At 52.6% G+C, this 20374-nt stretch overlaps 1 protein-coding gene across 6 annotated transcripts in view; it reads left to right on the top strand.

Moving 5' to 3' along the window:
* The window catches only part of CDH23 (cadherin related 23), a 439149-nt gene that overhangs the window by 300477 nt on the left and 118298 nt on the right, over positions 1-20374 (top strand). For all 6 annotated transcript variants that reach the window (XR_015156859.1, XM_086382172.1, XM_086382174.1 and 3 more), the window contains exons 15-21: positions 2524-2761; positions 4182-4287; positions 5851-5978; positions 10788-10860; positions 12780-12896; positions 16703-16815; positions 18045-18152. Coding sequence is in view for 5 of the 6 variants with exons in the window: in XM_086382172.1 (XP_086238298.1) it covers positions 2524-2761; positions 4182-4287; positions 5851-5978; positions 10788-10860; positions 12780-12896; positions 16703-16815; positions 18045-18152 (883 nt within the window). In the remaining variant the exon portion in view is untranslated. The remainder of the gene's footprint in view (positions 1-2523; positions 2762-4181; positions 4288-5850; positions 5979-10787; positions 10861-12779; positions 12897-16702; positions 16816-18044; positions 18153-20374) is intronic.

The following is a 20374-nucleotide window of genomic DNA, read 5'->3' as shown; positions in this document are numbered from 1 at the left end:
ACAGAAGCCTCCACCCAGCTCTTCAGACCAGAGTCTGTCTGATCTGTGTGTCTGCTTTTATGCCAATACCATACTGTTTTGGTTCCTGTAACTTTGTAATATAGTTTGAAATCAGGGAGTGTGATAGCTCTAGCTTTGTTTTATTTTCTCAAGATTAGGTTGGCTCTGGGGTTCTGTTATGGTTCCACACAAACTTTAGGATTATTGTTCCATTTCTGTGGAAAGTGCCATTGGAATTTTGATAGAGATTGCGTTGAATCTGCAGATTGCTTTAAGTAGTATGGACATCTTAGCCATATTAATTCTTTCAATCCATGAGCATGGAATATCTTTTTATTTGTCTTTTTTAGTCTCTCATCAATGTCATATTTTTCAGTGTATAGGTTTTCACCTCTTTGGTTAAATTTATTCCTAGGTAGTATTTTACTGTGGTTTTTTTGTGTGTGTATGTGTGTGCAATTGTAAGCGGGACTTTTTTCCTAATTTTTCTTCCTGATAGTTCATTATTAGTATAAAGAAACAGAACAGACTTTTGTATATTGATTTTGTATCCTGCAGCTTTACCACATTCCTTTGATTTTAACCTTTTTTTTTTTTTTTGGTGGAGTGATTTGGGTTTTCTACATATAACATGATGTCATCTGTCAATAGTGAAAGTTTTACTTCTCTTCTGATTTGAATGCCCTCTTTTTTCTTGCTTAATTGTTGTAGCTAGGACTTCTAGTACTATGTTGAATGAAAGTGACAAGAATGGGCATCATTATCTTGTCCCTGATCTTAGAGAAAAAACTTTCAGATTTTCAGCATTGAGTATAATGTTCACTGTGAGCTTGTCACATATGGCTTTTATTATCTTGAGGTACTTTTCCTCTATATCCATTTTGTTGACAGTTGTTATCATAAATGTATACCAGATTTTGCCACATGCTTATTCTGTGTTTTTTAAGATGGTTTATTCATTATTTTCAGCTAGTCTGGGTCTTCATTGCTGCACACAGGCTTTCTCTCGTTGTGAGCAGGAGCTGCTCTTCATTGTGGTGTGTGGGCTTCTTGTTGCAGTGGCTTCTCTTGTTGCAGAGCGTGGGCTCTAGGGGCACAGGCTGCAGTAGTTACAGAGTGTGGGCTCAGTAGTTGTGCTTCACTGCCTCTAAAGCACTGGCTTGGTAGTTGTGGCACATGGGCTCAGTTGCTACACAGCATGTGGGATATTCCCAGAGCAGGGATTGGACCTACGTCTCCTACATTGACAGGTGGATTGTTAACCACTAGGCCACCAGGGAAGCCCTTACTCTGTGTTTAGTGAGATGATCATATGATACAATCTTTCTCTGTGTTAGTGTCACACGTCACGTTGATTTGCAGATGCTGACCCATCTTTGCATCCCTGGAATAAATCCCACTTGATCGTGGTGTATGGTCCTCTTAACGTTCTGTTGGGTTTGATCTGTAATGTTTTCTGAGGTTTTTGCGTCTTTGTTCATCGGGATAGTGGCCTGTCATTTTCTTGTCTTGTCCTTATCTGGTTTTGGTGTCAGGGTAAAGCTGGACTCATAAAATGAGTTTGGAAGTATTCCTTACTCTTCTCTCTTGGGAGAGAGTTTGAGAAGGATTGGAATTGATTGTTCTTCAAATTTTTGATGGAGTTCACTAGTGAATCCACCTGGTCTTGGACTTTTGTTTGGGAGATATTCTTGACTATTGGGTTTATCTCCTTATCAGTAACCAGTGTGTTCAGACTTTCTATTTCTTCATGATTTAATCTTGATAGTCTGTGTGTTTCTAGGAATTTATCCATTTCTTCTAGATTGTTTGGTTTGTTGGCATATGATTTTTTTTGCTGCTGCTGCTAAGTCACTTCAGTCGTGTCTGACTCTGCGACCCCATAGATGGCAGCCCACCAGGCTCCTCCATCCCTGGGATTCTCCAGGCAAGAACACTGGAGTGGGTTGCCATTTCCTTCTCCAGTGCATGAAAGTGAAAAGTGAAAGGGAAGTCACTCAGTCGTGTCCGACTCTTTGCGACCCCATGGACTGCAGCCTACCAGGCTCCTCTGCCCATGGGATTTTCCAGGCAAGAGTACTGAAGTGGGGTGCCATTGCCTTCTCCGTGATTTTTCTTAGTAGTCACTAATAATCTTTTGTACTTCTGTGGTATCAGTTTTAAGAATTTCTGACCACTGCAGTTCCTTAACATCTAAATATCTCCAGTAGGCAGAAACTCTTGTCCACAGCAAGAGGAGCATAATTCTGCCCAAGTTTCCTCATTGATTAAATCAACATACTCCTGCCTTTTCAGTACCTGACCATCATTCATCTCTCATGTGGTCCTGATCCCTGCCCACCACCTCCTGTTAAACATAGCTGCTCTTCTTATTTAGGGAAAATGACAAGGCAAATTTCAGACTTTGTTAATGTCTCTCTGTTAATCACCTTGGGCAAGGACAGGCTGGTAAACGCAGGCCCTTATCCACAAACTGCTTTAAACCAGGGTGTCCTTTCCCTTCCTCCTCCCGGCCTGACACAGGTTCTCTCTGGACAAGGACACAGGACTCATCGTGCTGATTGCCAGACTGGACTACGAGCTCATCCAGCGCTTCACCTTGACGGTCATTGCCCGGGACGGGGGCGGTGAGGAGACCACAGGCCGGGTCAGGATCAATGTGTTGGATGTCAATGACAACGTGCCCACCTTCCAGAAGGATGCCTATGTGGGTGCCCTGAGAGAGAACGAGCCTTCCGTCACACAGCTGGTGCGACTCCGGGTAAGATACCAGGGTGCCATTTGATCTGTCTGTTTCCCTTGTCCTTCTCTCTCTCTGCCGTCTCCTTGACTACCCCTTTGTAGAGCCACTGCAAGAAGTGCTGACACCCACCCACGAAGGATTCTGCTCAGATCAGGGGTTACATTCTCCATCTGTGTCAGGCCCACCTCTGAGCATCACTTTGCATCCCTGGTTACTGGGTAAGGCTAGTGTCTGCTTTGGCTTAGACTTTAGGTCTCCAGTCACCACCCTGCACCTCCCTTGGTGAGTGCCAAGCAGTTCTTTGTGTAAAGCCCCCCATCCAAACCCTTTAGTGATAGCCTACAGTCAGGTACCGCTGCGGCTGGAAGGAGCCAGAGACCATGGACACAACCCAGTTCACGGAAGGGGAAATAGGAAGGGAGAGGCAGGCCCAATGAATTAGTAGAGAGCCAGGACCAGAACTTGGGGCTCCATGCTTCAAGCCTCCTCCTGCAGTGAGTCTCTCCACCATACACGGGTGACCTATAATCAGAAACTTCTTAACATCTCATGCCCCTTCCACACTCTGCCAACCCAGAGTGACAGGACCCAGAGCCTCCAATAAGAACTTACTTCTGAAGGAGGCAGGGATAAGGGCAAGGTGGAAGAGGTGGGCATGGGAGACACACAGAAGGCACAACCACGTGCCCACCCAGTATGGCCATGGCTCCGCAGTGGACCCTGCCCACCTCCCTGCCCAGCTCCTCTTACACACAGACCGGAGGGAGGCCCCTGGAGGCTCCTAGGGTCAGAGACATTTGGGAAGAGCTAATTAATGCAGCCACACCAGAGACGGTCAAGAAGGAGGAGGATACCTGACCCCATTCCAAGTATCTTCTCTCCTTGCATCCATCCATCTCAACCTGCATTTATTAGACATCTGCTGGGTGCCAAACACTGGGCTGAACTCTAAGTATCAGTTGCAGTCAAGAAATGAAGTTCCTTCTCACATGGAGCTGACAGTCTGAACAAGGAAGGCAGAAAGTAGACAGGCTATAATCAGGAAGGAGACGAATGGGGTGTCCAGCACAGGACCTAACCCAGTCCAGTGGTCAGGGAAGGCCTCCATACATAGGAAGGTCCAGCTGGGACTAGGGGTCTAGGTGATGGTCATGCCAGGTGTGGTGGAGACTCTTTTCATCCTCTGGATAAGGCCTAGACTTCCTCTGTTCCCTCTAGGCCTTCAGCCTGCCCTCTAGGTTCTCCAGAATACCTCCACACCCCTACATCATGAGTGTCTGCTGGGAGCCAGAGGGTAGCCTTCAACTCGGGGACAGGGAGAGCCTGGATCACCCAGAGAAGGGTGCTCAGAGAGAGTCCAGCCCTTCTTTCCTTCCACCCTCTTCTGGCCCCAGCATCACTGAAAGCTCATGGGCTCTGTTCACCGTCTTCCTTCCAGGCAACGGATGAAGACTCGCCTCCCAACAACCAGATCACCTACAGCATCGTCAATGCCTCTGCCTTCGGCAGCTACTTCGACATCAGTGTGTATGAAGGCTATGGTGGTACGTGCGGGAGTGAGGGCCCGGCTGGGGAGGAGGGTCGACAGGTGGGAACAGGGCTGCACTTCACACCTGTCTCAGGAGGGGGCCCTTCTGCCTCCCAGACACCCTGGGCCACTTGGGGAGCTGCCCCACAGCTCCTGTCGGCTGGAGCAGCATGTGGTGTGGGGTCACCTTTTCATAGGCTCAAGATCTGTGTCTCTGATCAGTCAGATCTTTGAATCTTAGTTTTGTGGCCAGCTGGGCTTCTCAAGTTACCACCGTGTGTGAGGTCTTTGTTAAGAAAAGGTGTCTGGGCAGATCTGTGGTGTGGGCGGGGGGGGGGGGGGGGGGGGGGGGGGGTTGGGGGAGGCTTATTAGCCAAGCTTCCCCATCATTTGGGTATGCTGTGGCTACTGCCCAGCCCTTCCTGGAAGTGGCCTTTCCCTTTCCCTGCCATACTCTGGAACTTGCCCTACCTGCCCCACTGTGGGTCCTGATCCCAGGAGCCCAGGAAGGAAATAGCAGCAACAACCTCAAGCTCCAAGATCCCAAGAGACCACTTGTTTTTCTTCCGAGGCCCAGAGACAGAGGGCGATTTGCCAAAGTCACACAGCAAAACTGTCCGGGCAGGCCCTTGTGATCGGGCTCTTGGCTGCCTTTCAGCACCTGCCTCCCCACCAGAGTCCAGCTGCTGAGAACCACTTGCACTCGCACCTGACGAGGCCACTTCTGTGATTTGCAGAGTCTGCTCCTTCCACTGGGAAAGCCCTTCCTCCCGACCCCTTTGCCCTGCTTCCCTTTTACCTCTGGCTAGCTTTAAGATCATTTGGATGTCCTCTCCTCCGCAAAGCTTCCCTAATGCTGGAAGATGAGCTCAGTGTCCCCAAGACAGAGCAGATGGGCACTGGGTTTCTCTGAGTGTGGGACTCACTCCTCCTCCTACCCCACAGTTGTGTCAGAGACATGGACCTGCAGAGGCTGCATCCTGGCTCAGGATACTACAGCCTAAGGGCCTCTGTAAGATCTGTGCCCGCTTTTAAAAGCTGAGCAGTCCCACACCTCTGCCACCCTCACACCTCACCACCTTCTCAGCAAGAAGAACCACCCTTGGGCTTTATATTACTAAAGTGGTAATTGTGTTTGTTTCCCAAATAGAAAGTGGCAGTTTAATACTGTGGGTAATGCCTTTGCAGACTGCCTATGCCCCCACTCCCAAGCCAGTACGTCTTCCTTCCCAAAACTGAAAATCAATGACTTAGCATGAAAGGAAAAGTGAGAGTCCAGGCATGTGCAGTGTGTCTCTGGGGAAGACACTGAACCTCTCTGAGCCTGCTTTCCTCATCTGTAAAGTGGGGCTTACCTTACCACCAAAATAGTTGCCAGCTGCTGGACTCAAGAGTGGGCCTGGCACAGATCAAGTAGTCAGTAAACCTCAGTCAAGTCCATGAGGCTCTGGGAGTTCACAGGCAGAAGGGAAAAACCAGGCCAAGCCAGCCACACCCTGTCTGTCCAAAGGGGAGCCCTGGCCAGATGGGCATGTAAAGTCTGCTTACAGAGGGCCTGGGGCCTGTCCTGTCATTTCAGTAATCAGCGTGAGCCGCCCCCTGGATTATGAACAGATACCCAATGGGCTGATTTATCTGACCGTCATGGCGAAGGACGCTGGCAACCCTCCTCTGAACAGCACTGTCTCTGTCACCATTGAGGTGTTTGTAAGTACCCAGGGGTGCACTGGCCTTGCTATTTTGGGAACTGAGGTGGTGACTGTGCTCCCAGAGTGTTGGAGCCCTGCTAAAACCCTGTGTCCCCACATCCTTGGCTGTCCCCACAGCTCAGAGCATTACTCAGACTGTCCCAAAGGCTGTCCCCTAGCAAACTGCCTCCTCGCTTGGCCAGGGAAGGCACGGGGCACTGGGACCCAAGGATAGCCTGATAGTCCTGCTCTAATTTCATTTCGGAGCCTCGGGACTCCCTCTGGGGTGGAGCAGGAGCTGGGGCTCATGCAGGGAGGTAATGTCCTGTGTTCCTTCATTTATAGCCACATTCCGTGAAGTTCAAGGGAATTCCTGGAAGGTCATCTTCTCTCTTCTATCTCTCTCTGGGCCCCTCTTTCTTCTTCACTTCCTTTTTCCATTCCTCTGAAGATCTAAAGGGGCCTGAAACCAAACCACAGCTTGTCTGACACGAATATCAAGCACACCTTAGTGCTTTCCGTGTCTGAAATTATCAGTCACTGAATCCATCTCCACACTGGTTCGTTGGCCCCACACAGCTCCCACAGCAATCCCAGGGATGCAGATCATGGTCTGACACCAGGCCAGTGGGCCTTCCTGCCCCCCGGCCCAGACACCCACCTCCATCCCATTAAAGGCTACTGCCTGTGGAGACGGTGAACACGTGCTGATGGAAGAGTTAGTGCATTACCGGCTCCGGGAGGATTTGATCAGATTGTCACGTTAGGAGATTCGCTGTGATTTGACAAAGGCACCCACTCCAGTGTTCTTGCCTGGAGAATCCCAGGGACGGGGGAGCCTGGTGGGCTGCCGTCTTTGGGGTCGCACAGAGTCGGGCATGACTGAAGCGCCTTAGCAGCAGCAGCAGTAGCAGCAGCAGAAACTTTCCCAGAGCAGGTTGCCGGATGACTTTCCTATCCCAGCCGGCTTTGCCAACATCCCCTGGTGTTGCCTCACACCTGCCTTTATCGAGCCTCATCCTCTCAACCCAAGACTGAGCCTCCAGGGCCAGCCCTGGGTAGGGGACCCCACTTGCTTACAGAATATGTTGGAGTGGGCAGTGATGGAAAAGTCTAGGGTGATGCCTGGAGGAACCTTGCATCTGGGCATGTGGGAGCAACATTTAGGGGGAACAGGGGACAGAGAGGCTCTATAGAACCAGGTCCAGGAAATGGAAGGGCAGAGTCTAGGACCCTCATCTGACACTTCAGGCTCCACGGGGAGGCCAGAAGGAGATCCTCAAAAACCCAAAAGCATGCCTGCCTTTAACCTGAGACCACCCACCTGAAACCCAAGGCTAAGAGCGGAGAAGCACAGTACGCTTGCTACCAGCCCTGACCACATCCTGGTATTCTTGCCTGCATGGCCCTGACCCTGACCACAGCCCCCAGTGTCCCCTTAATCTTGGCCACACTCGTAACCCTGACCAGTCCCCTCACCACCACCACCACTTTCAACCAGAATCCTGCTCTGCTCAGGCAAGCAATGAATTCTTCCCGTGTGTGCTGTGCAGTAGAGACTGGGGAGGGATATGAAGGTGACTATGAATCCTGCTCCTCCACAAAGGGACACTGAAGAGAGAGAGGAGCATGGCTTGGGAGGCGTATGGCTTTGACACTCAGCTCTGCCACCGTCTAGCCATGTGACCTGGGATTCTTTTCCTCTCTGAACCTCAGTTTCCTCATCTAAAGAGGGGATTCTCATGGTACTGTCATGAAGATTAAGCTTGATCCTGTGGGTGGTACTTGGCTCCAGTAACATGGGCCATCTTACTGCTGGTAAGACAGACGTGTTCCAGTGGCAGCATCCATACTTCAGGCTCTCTAATGCACAGGGAGTTCCAGGGAATTCAGCTGGACAGAGAAGGACCTGCTCTAGACTTTTTGGAAACGGATGTGAAATAGGGTGAGAGTAGGGGAGGTTTAGGGAAATAAGTTGAGGTGTTCCATGCTACCCAGGTATGGGCACGTAGCATTGACCAAGTGGAAATTCAAACTTCTGGAGCCTCGTGCTGTGCCAGCGGCTTTCACGTTACATAGGCTCTCTCGATCCCATTCTGCAGACGAGGCAGCTGAGGCTCAGGGAGGGAGCATAGCTGGTGCAGGGTCACCAGTGCCTTCCTCGCTTTCTGGCCGGTAAGTGGCATTTGAATTTACCTCCAGTCCTAGTTAGCCAAGATTTGAACTCTGACCAGTCTGACTCCTGGGCTCACGTTCAACCCACCACACTCCTAGGTTTGGAGGCTTGGACATCCCAGTCTTCATGTGACTGAGACTAGTGTGCCTCAGAGTTCATGTGGATTCCCCAGGCGTCTTCGTAAAATGCAAATTCTCACTTAGCACATCTGGGGAAGGGCTGAGGCTCTGCATTTCTACATGCTCCCATGAGACGCTGATCCTTCTGGCCAGGGAACCACTCTGAGTAGTGAGGCCTTCAAAAATCTGCCCTCATGGGATCTTGAATCCCAGGGACTGCCCCAAATCCCAGCCCGCTTCCCAACCTGTGGTTCGCTAAGAAAGGACCTGGGGAGGGCCTCTCTCTCTTTTTGCCTCAACCCTTCACATGGAGCTGGAACAGGAAGTGAATGGCCCAGAGTCAGAACTGACCTTTTATCTACTGTGAATAGAAGAGTGACCAGCAGCCTCCATCTCCCTCCCTGATACGAGGGAGCGGGGGTCTCCATGTCCAGAGGCAAGTGAGGGCAGGAGTCTACCTGGCTGCTGTCCTCTCAGCAAGCCAACACGTGCCCTGGCCTGGAGCCACCTCAGTCCAGCAGAAGGGGTGCTATTTTCAGATTTCCTCACAACCATCATGCAGGTCAGCAGGGACCCTGTACTTCCCTTCTGGGTCTGCCCTGGCCTGTGGCAGCAGGGCAGATCTGATAACAAAGGCAGGTACCACCTTGACTGTGAGTGAGCATCGTCTCTTGAGCAGAGCTTTGGGACAGTGCAGTCACTTGTGTCTAAGGACCACACTTGAAAAGGTCACCGCCTCCGGGTTGGTTTTTCATGTGGGTGATTTTTAAGTAGCTGTCACTTGGCTGAGCTGCTTCCTCCCTCTTCCAAAGGGATTTTCTCTCAACAGAAAAGGGAAAAAAAACAAAAAAAAGCCCCAGCAGAGATGAAGGAGTTGATGGCAGCATTTACTGCTCAGGGTGGGGGTGGGGAGAGGCAGATCAAGGCGACAGGGCTGTGCAAGGAGGGGGCGGGCGTGGGGGCCAGGTGATTCCTTTTCATCCACTGCTTGTTGGTTTTTAATGAAGAAGTCAAACTCGGTTTGTAGATTTCCCATTAGGGGACAATAAGCTTTTGTAGAGGGAGCCGCTGAATTAGAACTAATAGTGAATATAGCGCCAGGATCCGGGGAAATATCAGCGCTAATAAGTTTCTGCCTCATGCTCTGTCACTGACATTCTCCGCGCCGTTCTGTGCAGCCAAGCAAAAGGCTTAAATATGTACGTATATGGGGCACACGTGCCCACACCAGGGATGACCAGGTGTGCTGCTGGGCATCAGACATCAGGTGGGGCCTCTCACTGCCAGTTCTCTGAGGCTGGGGAGAGGGACAGGTCAGCGGGAACTGGTGTATGGTCCAGAGCCAGGGGCCAGATTGGGGAACAAGAGCACTACACTCTGGGCACCACAGTCCCAGCACGATGGGAGCCTCTGAAGTCCCAAGGGGTGGACAGCCACATATCAGGCTGTCTCCTTCCTTTCTAATTTATTTTTTAAATTTGTCTTATCAAATAGTTGATTCCTAATGTTGTGTCCAGGCCACCTCCTCCTTCCTGTTTGCTCAGCCAGAAGTGAGTGACTCCAGCAGAGTGACTCAGTACAGGAGCCTCTCCCCGAGAGGGCTCCCAGTCCAGGGGAGAAGTGGGCCCCTGGGAGTCTGCATCACTGAGGGCCGAAGCCTACAGCCTCCCCAGGGGGCTACCACCCATCTGCCCCCTGAGCCCCACACTGGGCTCTTGGGGAGGGGGAGAAGGCACCGAGCCATGTGGGCCAGCGAGGCTTCCTCCAAGAAGAAACGGGGAGGAACTCTCACTGGGTGATTGCAAAGGTGGTTGATGAGCACTGAGGACCAGAGTCTTTGAGGGTAGGGAAGTCTGCCCGATTGTGGAGGAGCTGTGGGAACAGGAGGAGGCAGAGGCTGGAGCCTGGGCCCCGCACTGCTGAGGCAACCCATTGACTTAGCACCATCTTCTGGCCACTCATGCAGGCTGGGCCTGAGGAGGGATTGCTCTAGAACCGGAGCTGGGGGTTCTGGACCGGGTTTGCTCAAGCAGGTGGAGGTGCTGCTGTTCTTACGTGTGTGCAGAAGGGTCTGGAATTCCAGCTCTGGGAGCCCCCTGCCTGCCATTGCATACTTCAGTATCTTCTGGGTTGAGATACTCCTCTCTCCCTTTATTTCTAAGAGGGCGAACATTGATAGGAGAGTTCCTGGAACCTTCTACTAGCATCTTGGTGGAGCTGGATGGGAAGGCCCAAGTGTGGGGCTGGAGCCAGGTGAACTGGGAGTTACGGGCAGTCCCAACTGGCGCCTCATTCTCCATCACTCTGGCCATCACCATCCATTCTCAACTCCCACACGTTTCTCCAGGGCCTGTCCTGCCACTGTGAACTGGAGCCCAGCTGGAGGGTCACCTGATTGTCTTGTGACACCCCACCTGGCTCCGTGACACGCTGAGGTCAGCAGAGCTCCTTGGTGCCAGCCGTGTCCAGCCTCCCTGCAGTGACCGATCCAGACTGCCTCCTGGTTCCTGAAGCCTGTCCGTTTTCTTTCCAGGATGAGAACGACAACCCCCCCACCTTCAGCAAGCCTGCCTACTTTGTATCTGTGGTGGAGAACATCATGGCAGGTACGGCCCGGGTCGGGGAGGCCGGCAGGCACAGCATTCAGGGTGCAGGCCTGACCTTGCACACATGCCAGAGGCCCCTGCCCTCCCTGTGTTTCCACAAGTGGGACCTCTGGAGATGTGCGGTTGTCCACCAGCCGGCAGTTTCCTCCAGAGCGCCAACTGTGTGCAGACACTGCTGGACGCTTGGTCCCTACACCCCCTGTAGCTAGTTTTCCTTCAGGGAAGAGAACAATGGCTGAGGATTAATTCAGCAACCTCAGGTAAACAAGAGTGCCCTGAAAGTTCTGGGTTTATGGGGCATGAGGCCAGTCCCAGGGCCCATGATGGCTGAGGGGGTCGCCCTGGAGGATAGCGTGTGTTCCTAGGTGAGGAGAGAATGGGAGGCTCCTCCCTGGGCTGCATCTCAAGTGCCAGGGCCCACCTTGCAGACCCAGAGCCACCAGCTCCACACCTGAGTTGTCCTCAGAGCAGGCCAGAAGCTTTACCCTTACACTCCGAGTGGATGTTCCGTGGGGGAGACTCAGGTCAGGAATTGCTACAGCAGCTGGAGGGGTTAGGGTCACCCAGAGGAGCCAGGGGACAGCTGGAATCTGACAGCTAGAGTAGGGACAGTTGTAGGAGTCAGGGACACGTTGAGTCAGAGATAGCAGAGGGGTCAGGGAGCAGCTGGAACCAGAGGTAACCTTCCCTAGCACTGCTGGGCCTTCTGATGAGACCTTCTAAAAGTACCCACCTGGCGTCGGATGATTTGCTGGACAGGGCCCAAGCGGGACCCAGCCCACCCTGCCGCATGCCAGTCTCAGGCACCCCCTGGAGAACACCACTACTGAAGCAGCCCCTTGCACTCCCCTCTGTCCCTAGAGACTGACAAGGAGAGGCCTTCATCCTGCACTTAATCCTCTTCCACGTTGAGTGTGCCGGGATAAAGGAGTGTATCAGGGCAAAGGTGCCTGTCCTCCTGTCAGGACAGGACTAGGAGTCAGATCAGAGGCCCCATGGCTCCCCAGAGGGACCCAGAAAGACCTGACTGTCCACAGCCGCTGCCTGGCCCTCACACCCCCCAGGAACTGTTGATTCACCGGCATGATAGATACCGTGGTCTGACATGGGTCAGACCTGTGTCTTACCTGTTTTATCCCGCAGGATCCTCACCAGCCACCCCACAATTCAGGCTTTATAGTTATACCCATTTTACAGAGGAAGAAGCTAAGGCTAAGACAAAGTAAGGCATTTGCCAGAGGTCCCACCAGATTCCAGCCAGGGCATGGTGACTCTAGAAGGCCACACACCGACCCTTCTCACCACCCTGCCAGAACTGGAAGGAGGGATCCGGAAGCCCTGGGGGGCATGGCTGTAGGAAAGACTGCCCTCAGAGTCTGGACAGGCTGCTGGAAAGGCTGAACCCCTGACCCAGGGTTTCACAGAGATGAAAGTGAGGGCCTTAACTGAGCAGTAAAGAGAAAATAAAAACCCTTTACAAATTCTCCTTGTGAGCAAGATAAAATAAGACCAAAATTGAATACAATAAATGTAGAATAATTTAATATGGAGCTTCATTTCTTTTTGAGTCAAAGTCAAAGCTGGCCATTCTGAGCTCATTTATTGCGGGGGCCAGTCAGGGAAGGATGGGGTGGGGCATGGTGTGCTCTGGGGCTGGACCAGGACTGAGTTGGGGGAGGAAGGGGGTGGGCCTGACCCCTCCCAGGCTCCACTCCCTCCCATGGAGCCTTGTTCCCACACAGTCCAGGAATCTGGGCCACAGGAGCAGGTGGTGGAGCCCACTCTCATCCCTAGATGGCCCCTGGGGCAGGCCTCCTACCCTCTGAGGTCTCCTCCACTTCCTGTGCCCTGTCCTGCTCCCAGAGCCTGGGGCTATGAGCCCAGGGTGAGCAGACCCCACTCCTTTTGTCTCCCGGAAGGAGCCACAGTGCTGTTCCTGAATGCCACAGACCTGGACCGCTCCCGGGAATACGGCCAGGAGTCCATCATCTACTCCTTGGAGGGCTCTTCCCAGTTCCGGATCAATGCCCGCTCAGGTGAGCCCTGATCCTCTGCACCTTCAGCTAATGCTCCATACCCAGCCTGGGAACCGTCCTCTGGGCCAGAATCTCCTGAGCAAACCAGCTTGGAGCACTTGGCCTTATTCCTAAAATATCCGAGTGAGATTACTGATATTAAAAAAAAAAAGATCACAATGTGAATTCATTCACCAAAGAATGTCTTTCTGGTGGTGAAGAGTCATGGTTTAAATATGTTCCATTTCACAATTATCTGGCTAAACCACTGCTCTTCAAGGACACCTTTCTTCAAGCCTAAGTGTCTCAGTGGCTGACCTCATTCTCAATGTCTCTTCCTAACATGAAATGTGCCTCAGTTTCCCCACCTACAGAGGATATACATACTAGGGCTGTTGTGTGAAAACAGGAGTCATTATAGAGAACTTGGAGTTGTCCCTGGCACGCAGTATGTACTGACTATGTTAGGTTGTTAGCATTATTTTCTTGGTCTTTTCACCCTGGGGCCCCCATCCTCAGCTCCCTGCTCAGTCCGTATAACTCTCCTTCTTCATTTCTCCATATGCCTCCCTCCAGCTTTCTGTCCTCCTTGAGGCCGGGAGGGAAGCAGGGCATAAAAAAGCAGCAAGATACCCCAGACTTCTAAGTCAGAAGCTGGAAAGGAATGAGAGGCCTCTGGACATTCATTCATACCTTTGCTCAGCTGTCAGTGGGGGCCTGCTCTCCACCAGGTGCGGTGCTGGGTGCTGGGGAAAGAGAATGGAATGGACATGGCCTCAGCCTCACGGGGCTCTAAGTCAGCTCAGTGAATGTGCAAGGCTCCCTACTTCCAAGTTCTCCTTTGTATTGGGTAAGGGAACTTGTAGATGCTGAACAGGCCAACCGTGAAACCTCCGTGGCTTAACACAATAGAACTTCTAACTCACACAGCAATCCAGTGCTGTGTTTGGTGGAGAGTCTTCCACATGGTGATTCAGGGACCCAGACTCCTTCCATGTTGTCGCTCCAGGGTCACTGCAGAAGGGAAGAGGGAATGTGGGACATTGTGCAAGGAGATGTTTATGGGTCAGACCTGGAGGTAACAGACATCACTTGTGCCCACATCCCATTGGCCAGAGCCAGGCAATGGCCCTGCCAAATGCAAGGAAGGCTTGGGGAACATCATAGTCCCTGGCCTGGCAGCTCCTCTCCAGCAATCATTCTGGCCTGGGAAGGGAACAGGAATCTTTGATGGACACTGGCCATCCTTGCCATGGGTGGTCAGTGGCCCAGCAGGGCATCTAGTCTTCCTGTTATCTGTGCCTCCGTGCTCCAAGTCTGCCTTCAGTCTCTTTCACCCCACTTTCCTGGAAGCTCGGGGAGCAGATGGCTGGTGTACAAAGACTTAACACATCCAGGGCCAGCTTGCGCCTCCTGTTCCGCCTCTGACAAAGCCGGCGCATCCCTCTGACCCCTCAGGAGCCTCCACCCTCAGGAAGTCTATGTTTCTGGGGAGCTCAGAGTAATGTCATTAAGCAGGCACTCAGCACTGTTCTAAGTGCTCTGACCAACATCACCACCACTCTGAGGTAGGTCTTACCTTCACATCACCCCTGTTTTCCTTACAAGGAAATTGAGGCAGAGAGGTTAAATCACTGGACTCAGGATTCACAGAGCCTGAACTTCTGACTCCAGAGCCCAAACTCTCAGCACTCTGTTCTCTAAAGCCATGTAGAGCTGTGTGCCGCCCCCAGATACAGTGGCGGGCACACTGACCTTTCAGCACCTACCCTGCCTCCAAAGCTTTGACTTTGCCTCCCCAGTCAGGGACTCCATCTCTACCCTGGGGCCTTTAATAATGACTTGGACATTTTCTTGCTGCCTTAACACGGCTCCTTCAGCTCCAAAGGTGTAAGCGTTTTCCTCTGAGCGCCTTGGTCAAATTAGCCAGGCCCACTCCTCAAAGGTGGCCTTAATTGGATCTAATTTCCCAGACAGGAGGAGCCATCTATCATGCCGACAAGTTCATGTTTAAAACTTTTTAGAGATTAATTTCTTCCTCGCCCTGCCAATTAATTGACACCACCCCACCACGGAGTGTGGCTTGGCAGGCAGACGATTGCCAGGCTTTTGTTCCTGGCCTTAGCACCTTCAGAGCCCCGGCCCCCAACCCCAGCTTCCTTATCATGGCAGGAAGGGGAAATACGGGAGTGGAAGAGTCCTAGGGGCCACTGGCCCAGCTCCCTTACATTATGGTAGAATAAACCAAGCACAGAGAAACTAAGTAACCTGCCCCAGGTCACACAGCTCGACCGACGGGGATGGCACCCAGTCCTTGCCCTTGGAGGGCCCTCACAGTCCCTTGGAAAGAAACGAGCATTTTCTGAACGTTGGAAACTTCACCTATAGTTATTTAATCCTCACAAAGCTCTGATTTGAAAGCATACTAATCTGTTTTAGATGAAAAACTGAGGCTCGAAGAAATTAACTAACTTTCCCAGGCTAAGCTCCTGGAAAGGACAGTCATCAGAAGTCACACCTGGACTTCACTGTCCTCAGAGCGCCGGCTCTGTCCAGTGGCCCTTGTGAGACGATAGGTGGCCGGTTGCCAGACCGCACTGAAGCTGGCTTGAGCTGCCTCCTGCCTGCTGGTGAGAACCTGCTCGTAAGTTATGTACATCTCTTCCCAATTCCAAGTTCAGTGCTACCGAGTGGGTAGCTTCAAATGGGCCCTAGTGGGAATATTTATAACCAGGGAAATCAGCAAATGCCCTTTTTTTCCCTTTGGGGATCCAGCTGTCAAGCATTTACTGTAACACCACTACCAAACGACTTCCATATCTTAGTTACACCAAAACACAGAGAAAAGCCAAAAACAGACCGACAAAGATTATGTGGTGGTGGTTTAATCACTCAGTCGTGTCCGACTCTTTTGCAACCCCATGGACTGTAGCCTACCAGGCTCCTCTGTCCATGGGATTTCCCAGGCAAGAATACTGGAGTGGGTTGCCGTTTCCTTCTCCGGGGTTTGCAACCCCATGGACTGTAGCCCACCAGGCTCCTCTGTCCATGGGATTTCCCAGGCAAGAATACTGGAGTGGGTTGCCGTTTCCTTCTCCGGGGGATCTTTCTGACCCAACAAAGATTATGGTCTATTTTAAATGTTTATATTTACTAAAATAACATGTTTATACACTAAAAAATCCAAAGCATTGTTACAAGGTAATTAAGGAAACTATTTTATAGCTATTAATATTAAATCTCAACCCACTATAGGTTGAGCTGTCTCGAAAGAGCCACGCGTTGGAACATGCCTGAAGCACTCAGCGTGTTTCAGTCCTGTTGCTGTATTTCTATAACCAAATGAATAAACAGTGCCAGATGCCTCTCTAAGTTTAGAACCAAATTAATCCCATATCAACCCTATGAGATGGGCCCTATTATTGTTCCTTTTTAACCAGATGGAGAAACTGAGGCACGGGGGATTTAGGTAACTAGTTCCAGGTGATGAAGCCAGTCAGGTAATGTCTGCAGCCTAACTGAGAGGTACTTTGTGACTGAGCTTGAAGCCAAGTGACGCTCCTGCCCTGTTTTCTAGCCCCTAATCCCATAATCTATCTCGATCTCCCACATCTGAAAATGCCTCCTCCTCCTGGGGTTATACTGCCCAGCTCTGGGATTCAGGTTCCCAGTCATGGCTGCTGTGCCCTGTGAGCACTGTCTCACCACCCCCTATTCACACAGGTCACTTGATCCTGCAAGCATCTCTCTCACTGCACTCTCCCTCCTTCCCCATTCCCTCCCTGGCCCACCCAAACCGTCTCTCACGCACCCTTCTCTTATTGCAGGTGAAATTACCACCACCTCCCTGCTTGACCGTGAGACCAAGTCTGAGTACATCCTCATCGTCCGGGCCATGGACGGGGGCGTGGGCCACAACCAAAAAACTGGCATCGCCACTGTGAGCATCCAGCCAGCCCCTGCCCCTAGCTCCCCACTTGCCAGCCAGGCTGCCAGCTCCAGCTCATCTTCAGCTTGTACCACTTAGGCCCCTGGACACTTGTGTCCCGAAGCAGTGTGAGGCCTTGTGGGCGTGGAGGGTGGCAGGTACCATTTCGTTGTCAGCCAAGGTCAGCCCTGGGGCCTTCGCAGCTAGGGGAAGAAAGACATGGGGGTGCTTGGGAAGAACAAATACTCTCTCCTGCCCCCTAAGACCAGCTGGGCAGAAGGCATGAGCCCCATAACTCCCTCCCTGCCATGGCACCTGCCAAGATACAGGAGAAAGGACTGCCGGGAAGAGCAGCTCAGAACAGGAGGCAGGGCCCTGAGGGTTCCTGGGGGCTGTCACCACCCACCCCTACCTTGCCATGCTGAGAAATGATGCCCCGGTTTCCCTCCCATGAGCAGGTAGGACCCGTGAAGCCCACAGCCCCACCCAAGGCCTTCCTGCCTCTGAGAGTAGAAGCTAGAGGAGAGCCATTAGAGGGTCCTAACTGAGCTCTTTGCTGCAATCGCTGCAGAGGAGGGTGGGGTGCAACATTCATGCTGTGGGGCAGGAAGAGCAGCTGACAGGCCCCTCCGGCCACTCCCCTCCTTATCCTCCTTTGCTCTCTCGCAATCCATCTGGAGCCCTCTCTCCTCAGCCCTCACCCGATCCACAGCAGCTGCCCCCATTCTTAGCCAGAGGGGCGGGGGGTGCTGTCATTTGGCCAGCCGCTTGGCAGAAAAATCCCCCGTGCTCTATTCAGTCCTGAGAGGCCTCTGCTAATAGGACTCAGAATTCTATAAATAATTTACCTGGGTGGCAGGTGAGCAGAGAAATTGCTTGGCTTGTAACTGAGACTAAAAGGGGATGAAGCTCTGTGGATCCTATCAGATGTCCCACCGCAACCTCCCACACCCTGTCAGTCACCTTCAGCCAAGACCCGGGGTGGACAGAATGCGTCCCGGGTCGCAGGGACCATTTCAGGGGTCATTTCATCCATTCCTCTGTCTCCTAATGGGATAGCACCTAAACTCCCCGAAAGGTCTAGGCCCTCTCCTGTTCTTGAAAGCCCAGGATCTCTCCTGAGGCCCCCAGAGTGGGTGGAGCTGGTGGAATTAGTGCCAAGGTGCCCATAGGCGTCTGAGTGAGTCCCCAGCATGGGCACTGTCCTTGCACAGCCCTCAGTGCCCCTTGTGGCTTCATAGGTGAACATTACCCTCCTGGACATCAACGACAACCACCCCACCTGGAAGGATGCTCCCTACTACATCAACCTGGTGGAGATGACCCCTCCAGACTCTGATGTGACCACGGTAAGTGGTGGTGGGGGGCAGAGCGTCCATGTGGCCGTTCAAGGAGTGTCTGCCTCTCCCACGTGAGCCCTGTGGGCCAGCCAGCGTGGAGCTGTTTCCAAGGCAGCTCTCGGAGCAGAGTTCCAGATGCTCTCTTGCGTGGTGAAAGATAGCCAGAGTTGGGGGAAAGCCCTCACACAGTGCTTGGAGACAGCAGGCTCCAGACTTTGTCAAAAGGAGCAGTGACAGCCCAAGGACAGTGCCAGAGGGGCTAGGGCTGGTTCAGATCTGGGTCACCCTTACCCTGGGACCCCAGGACTCTGGCCACCCCCTCGGGAGAGCCCCCAGCCTCGCTTGGCAAGGCACAGGAACCCCCCCTTCAAATCACGCAAGCTTCAGCCCTTCCCCCATCACCTTCCTCCTTCCTCACTTCTGTCACTTCAGCCTTCAATCTGGATCAGTAAGCCCAGGGCTGCCCCAGCAGGGGGCTCAAAGCTCACCCAGGGACTTTCTGGTTTGCACAGGCTCGTAGGTGTGCTACGTGTGGGGATATGGCTCAGGATAGGGCGTGAGAGATGCAACCAAAAAACCTCAGGGCGTCCAGAAAGGAGAGCAGTGTCCTGGGGAAGCTGAGGAAAGCCGGGCTCAAGCATCCCACTCTCTATGTGCTGGGATTCACATTTATGAGGCTTTCTTTCCCCCTCAAGCTTGTACCCCATTTGGCCTCATTCAGAGAGCCTCCTGCCCCAGTGTCCAGCCCCACAGACACCAGCCAGCCCTGTGATGGACACGATCCTGACAGATCATATGCTCAGACACTCAGTCATGTCTGTCTCTTTGCAACCCTGTGGACTGTAGCCCACCAAGCTCCTCTGTCCATGAGATTCTCCAGGCAAGAATAGTGGAGTGGGTTGCCATTTCCTTCTCCAGGAGATCTTCCTCGCCCAGGGATCGAACCTGGGTCTCCTGCATTGCAGGCAGGTTCTTTACCAACTGAACCACTGTGAAAGTCCCCATTTGTTGAGTGCCAGGGACATGCCAGCTGCTGTGCTGGGCACATCTCACAGATTCTCTCACCTTTATGGGGATCCCACATCCCCATAAAGATGGATGGGGATCTTTATGGATGGGGATTCCTTGCTTCCACTGTACAATGGAGGAAATGGAGACTTAGTGTTTGCGGGACTTGCCCAAGATCACAGAGCTAATGAGATAGTAAGAGATCATGTCAGGACTCAAACCAGGGTCTGGCTGACTTTGAAACTACCTGACCTCTGCCCCTCCGCTGGCTCAGGGGTGCTCTGACAGGTGGCCCAGGTCCTGAAAAACTAGAGAACTCGGGTGGGATGGGAGAAGGGATGGTAAACTTTCATATCCAGTTCTTCAGGAAGGCTTCCCCACCCTGAGGGCAGGCAGCCTCAGGCTGGTGATGCCTAACCTCCCCACCCCTACCCTCATCAACCACAGGCAGTAGTGACAAGATCTGCCAGGTCTCGATGGAGGAAGATGTCAACCTGGAAGGAAGGACAGAGAGGGAGAGGGAGAGGGGTTGGCCATCACACCTGTCCTGTCTTCCTTTCTGCATGTTAATGATACGAATGACTCTCAACTCCGGGCGGGATCCCCTCTAATGGATTCCAGTAGGGTGCAGGATCTGGAATCTGTTTTCTCAAAGTCCCAGGTTGGGGAATCCTTCCAGCTCAAAGCCAGACTTGGCAACCACTCCCAGTTCCAAGGGGCACTCTCTGCTGCCACCTCATGGACACTAGGGCTCTAGACCAGGATAACCCCAGCCAGAGACTCCAAAAAGCTGGGGCAGAATGCCCACCTCTGAACACCTGTGTGGTCAACTCTTACCTTGGCTTTACGTGTCTGGGAAGTCCCTCCCAGAGGAAACTGAGGGGAGAGAGTGGCTGCGTGGGGCAGCATTCGGGGGCGCCGTTAGTAAAGAGTCTGCCTGCTGGCCAAAGAGTAGGTCTGCTGGGCCGGGAGTGTACTTTGTTGGCTCTAGGCTTTCCCAGATCTGCCCCCGTAGCCTTCTCTGGGTCTCCAGCCTTTCCTCACATCCTCCGTGCCGTGGGCAGGTACGGACAGTGGGCCAGGGGCCTGCTGCCCAGCGCTGTCTCACTCTCCAGGAAACCCCCACAAGCCTTCAGTGAGCACCTGCTGTGTGCCAGACTTGGCAGGCTCAGGAGTTCAGGATGCAGCAAGTTTCCTCTCTGCCTTCAGGGAGCTGCGTGTCA

Source organism: Bos grunniens, chromosome 28 (assembly GCF_055505025.1).
Source record: "Bos grunniens cultivar Pamir isolate PY7600 chromosome 28, Bosgru_T2T1.0, whole genome shotgun sequence".
In the NCBI taxonomy this organism is placed as follows: Eukaryota; Metazoa; Chordata; class Mammalia; order Artiodactyla; family Bovidae; genus Bos; species Bos grunniens.
This window is presented reverse-complemented; position numbering and strand designations above follow the sequence as displayed.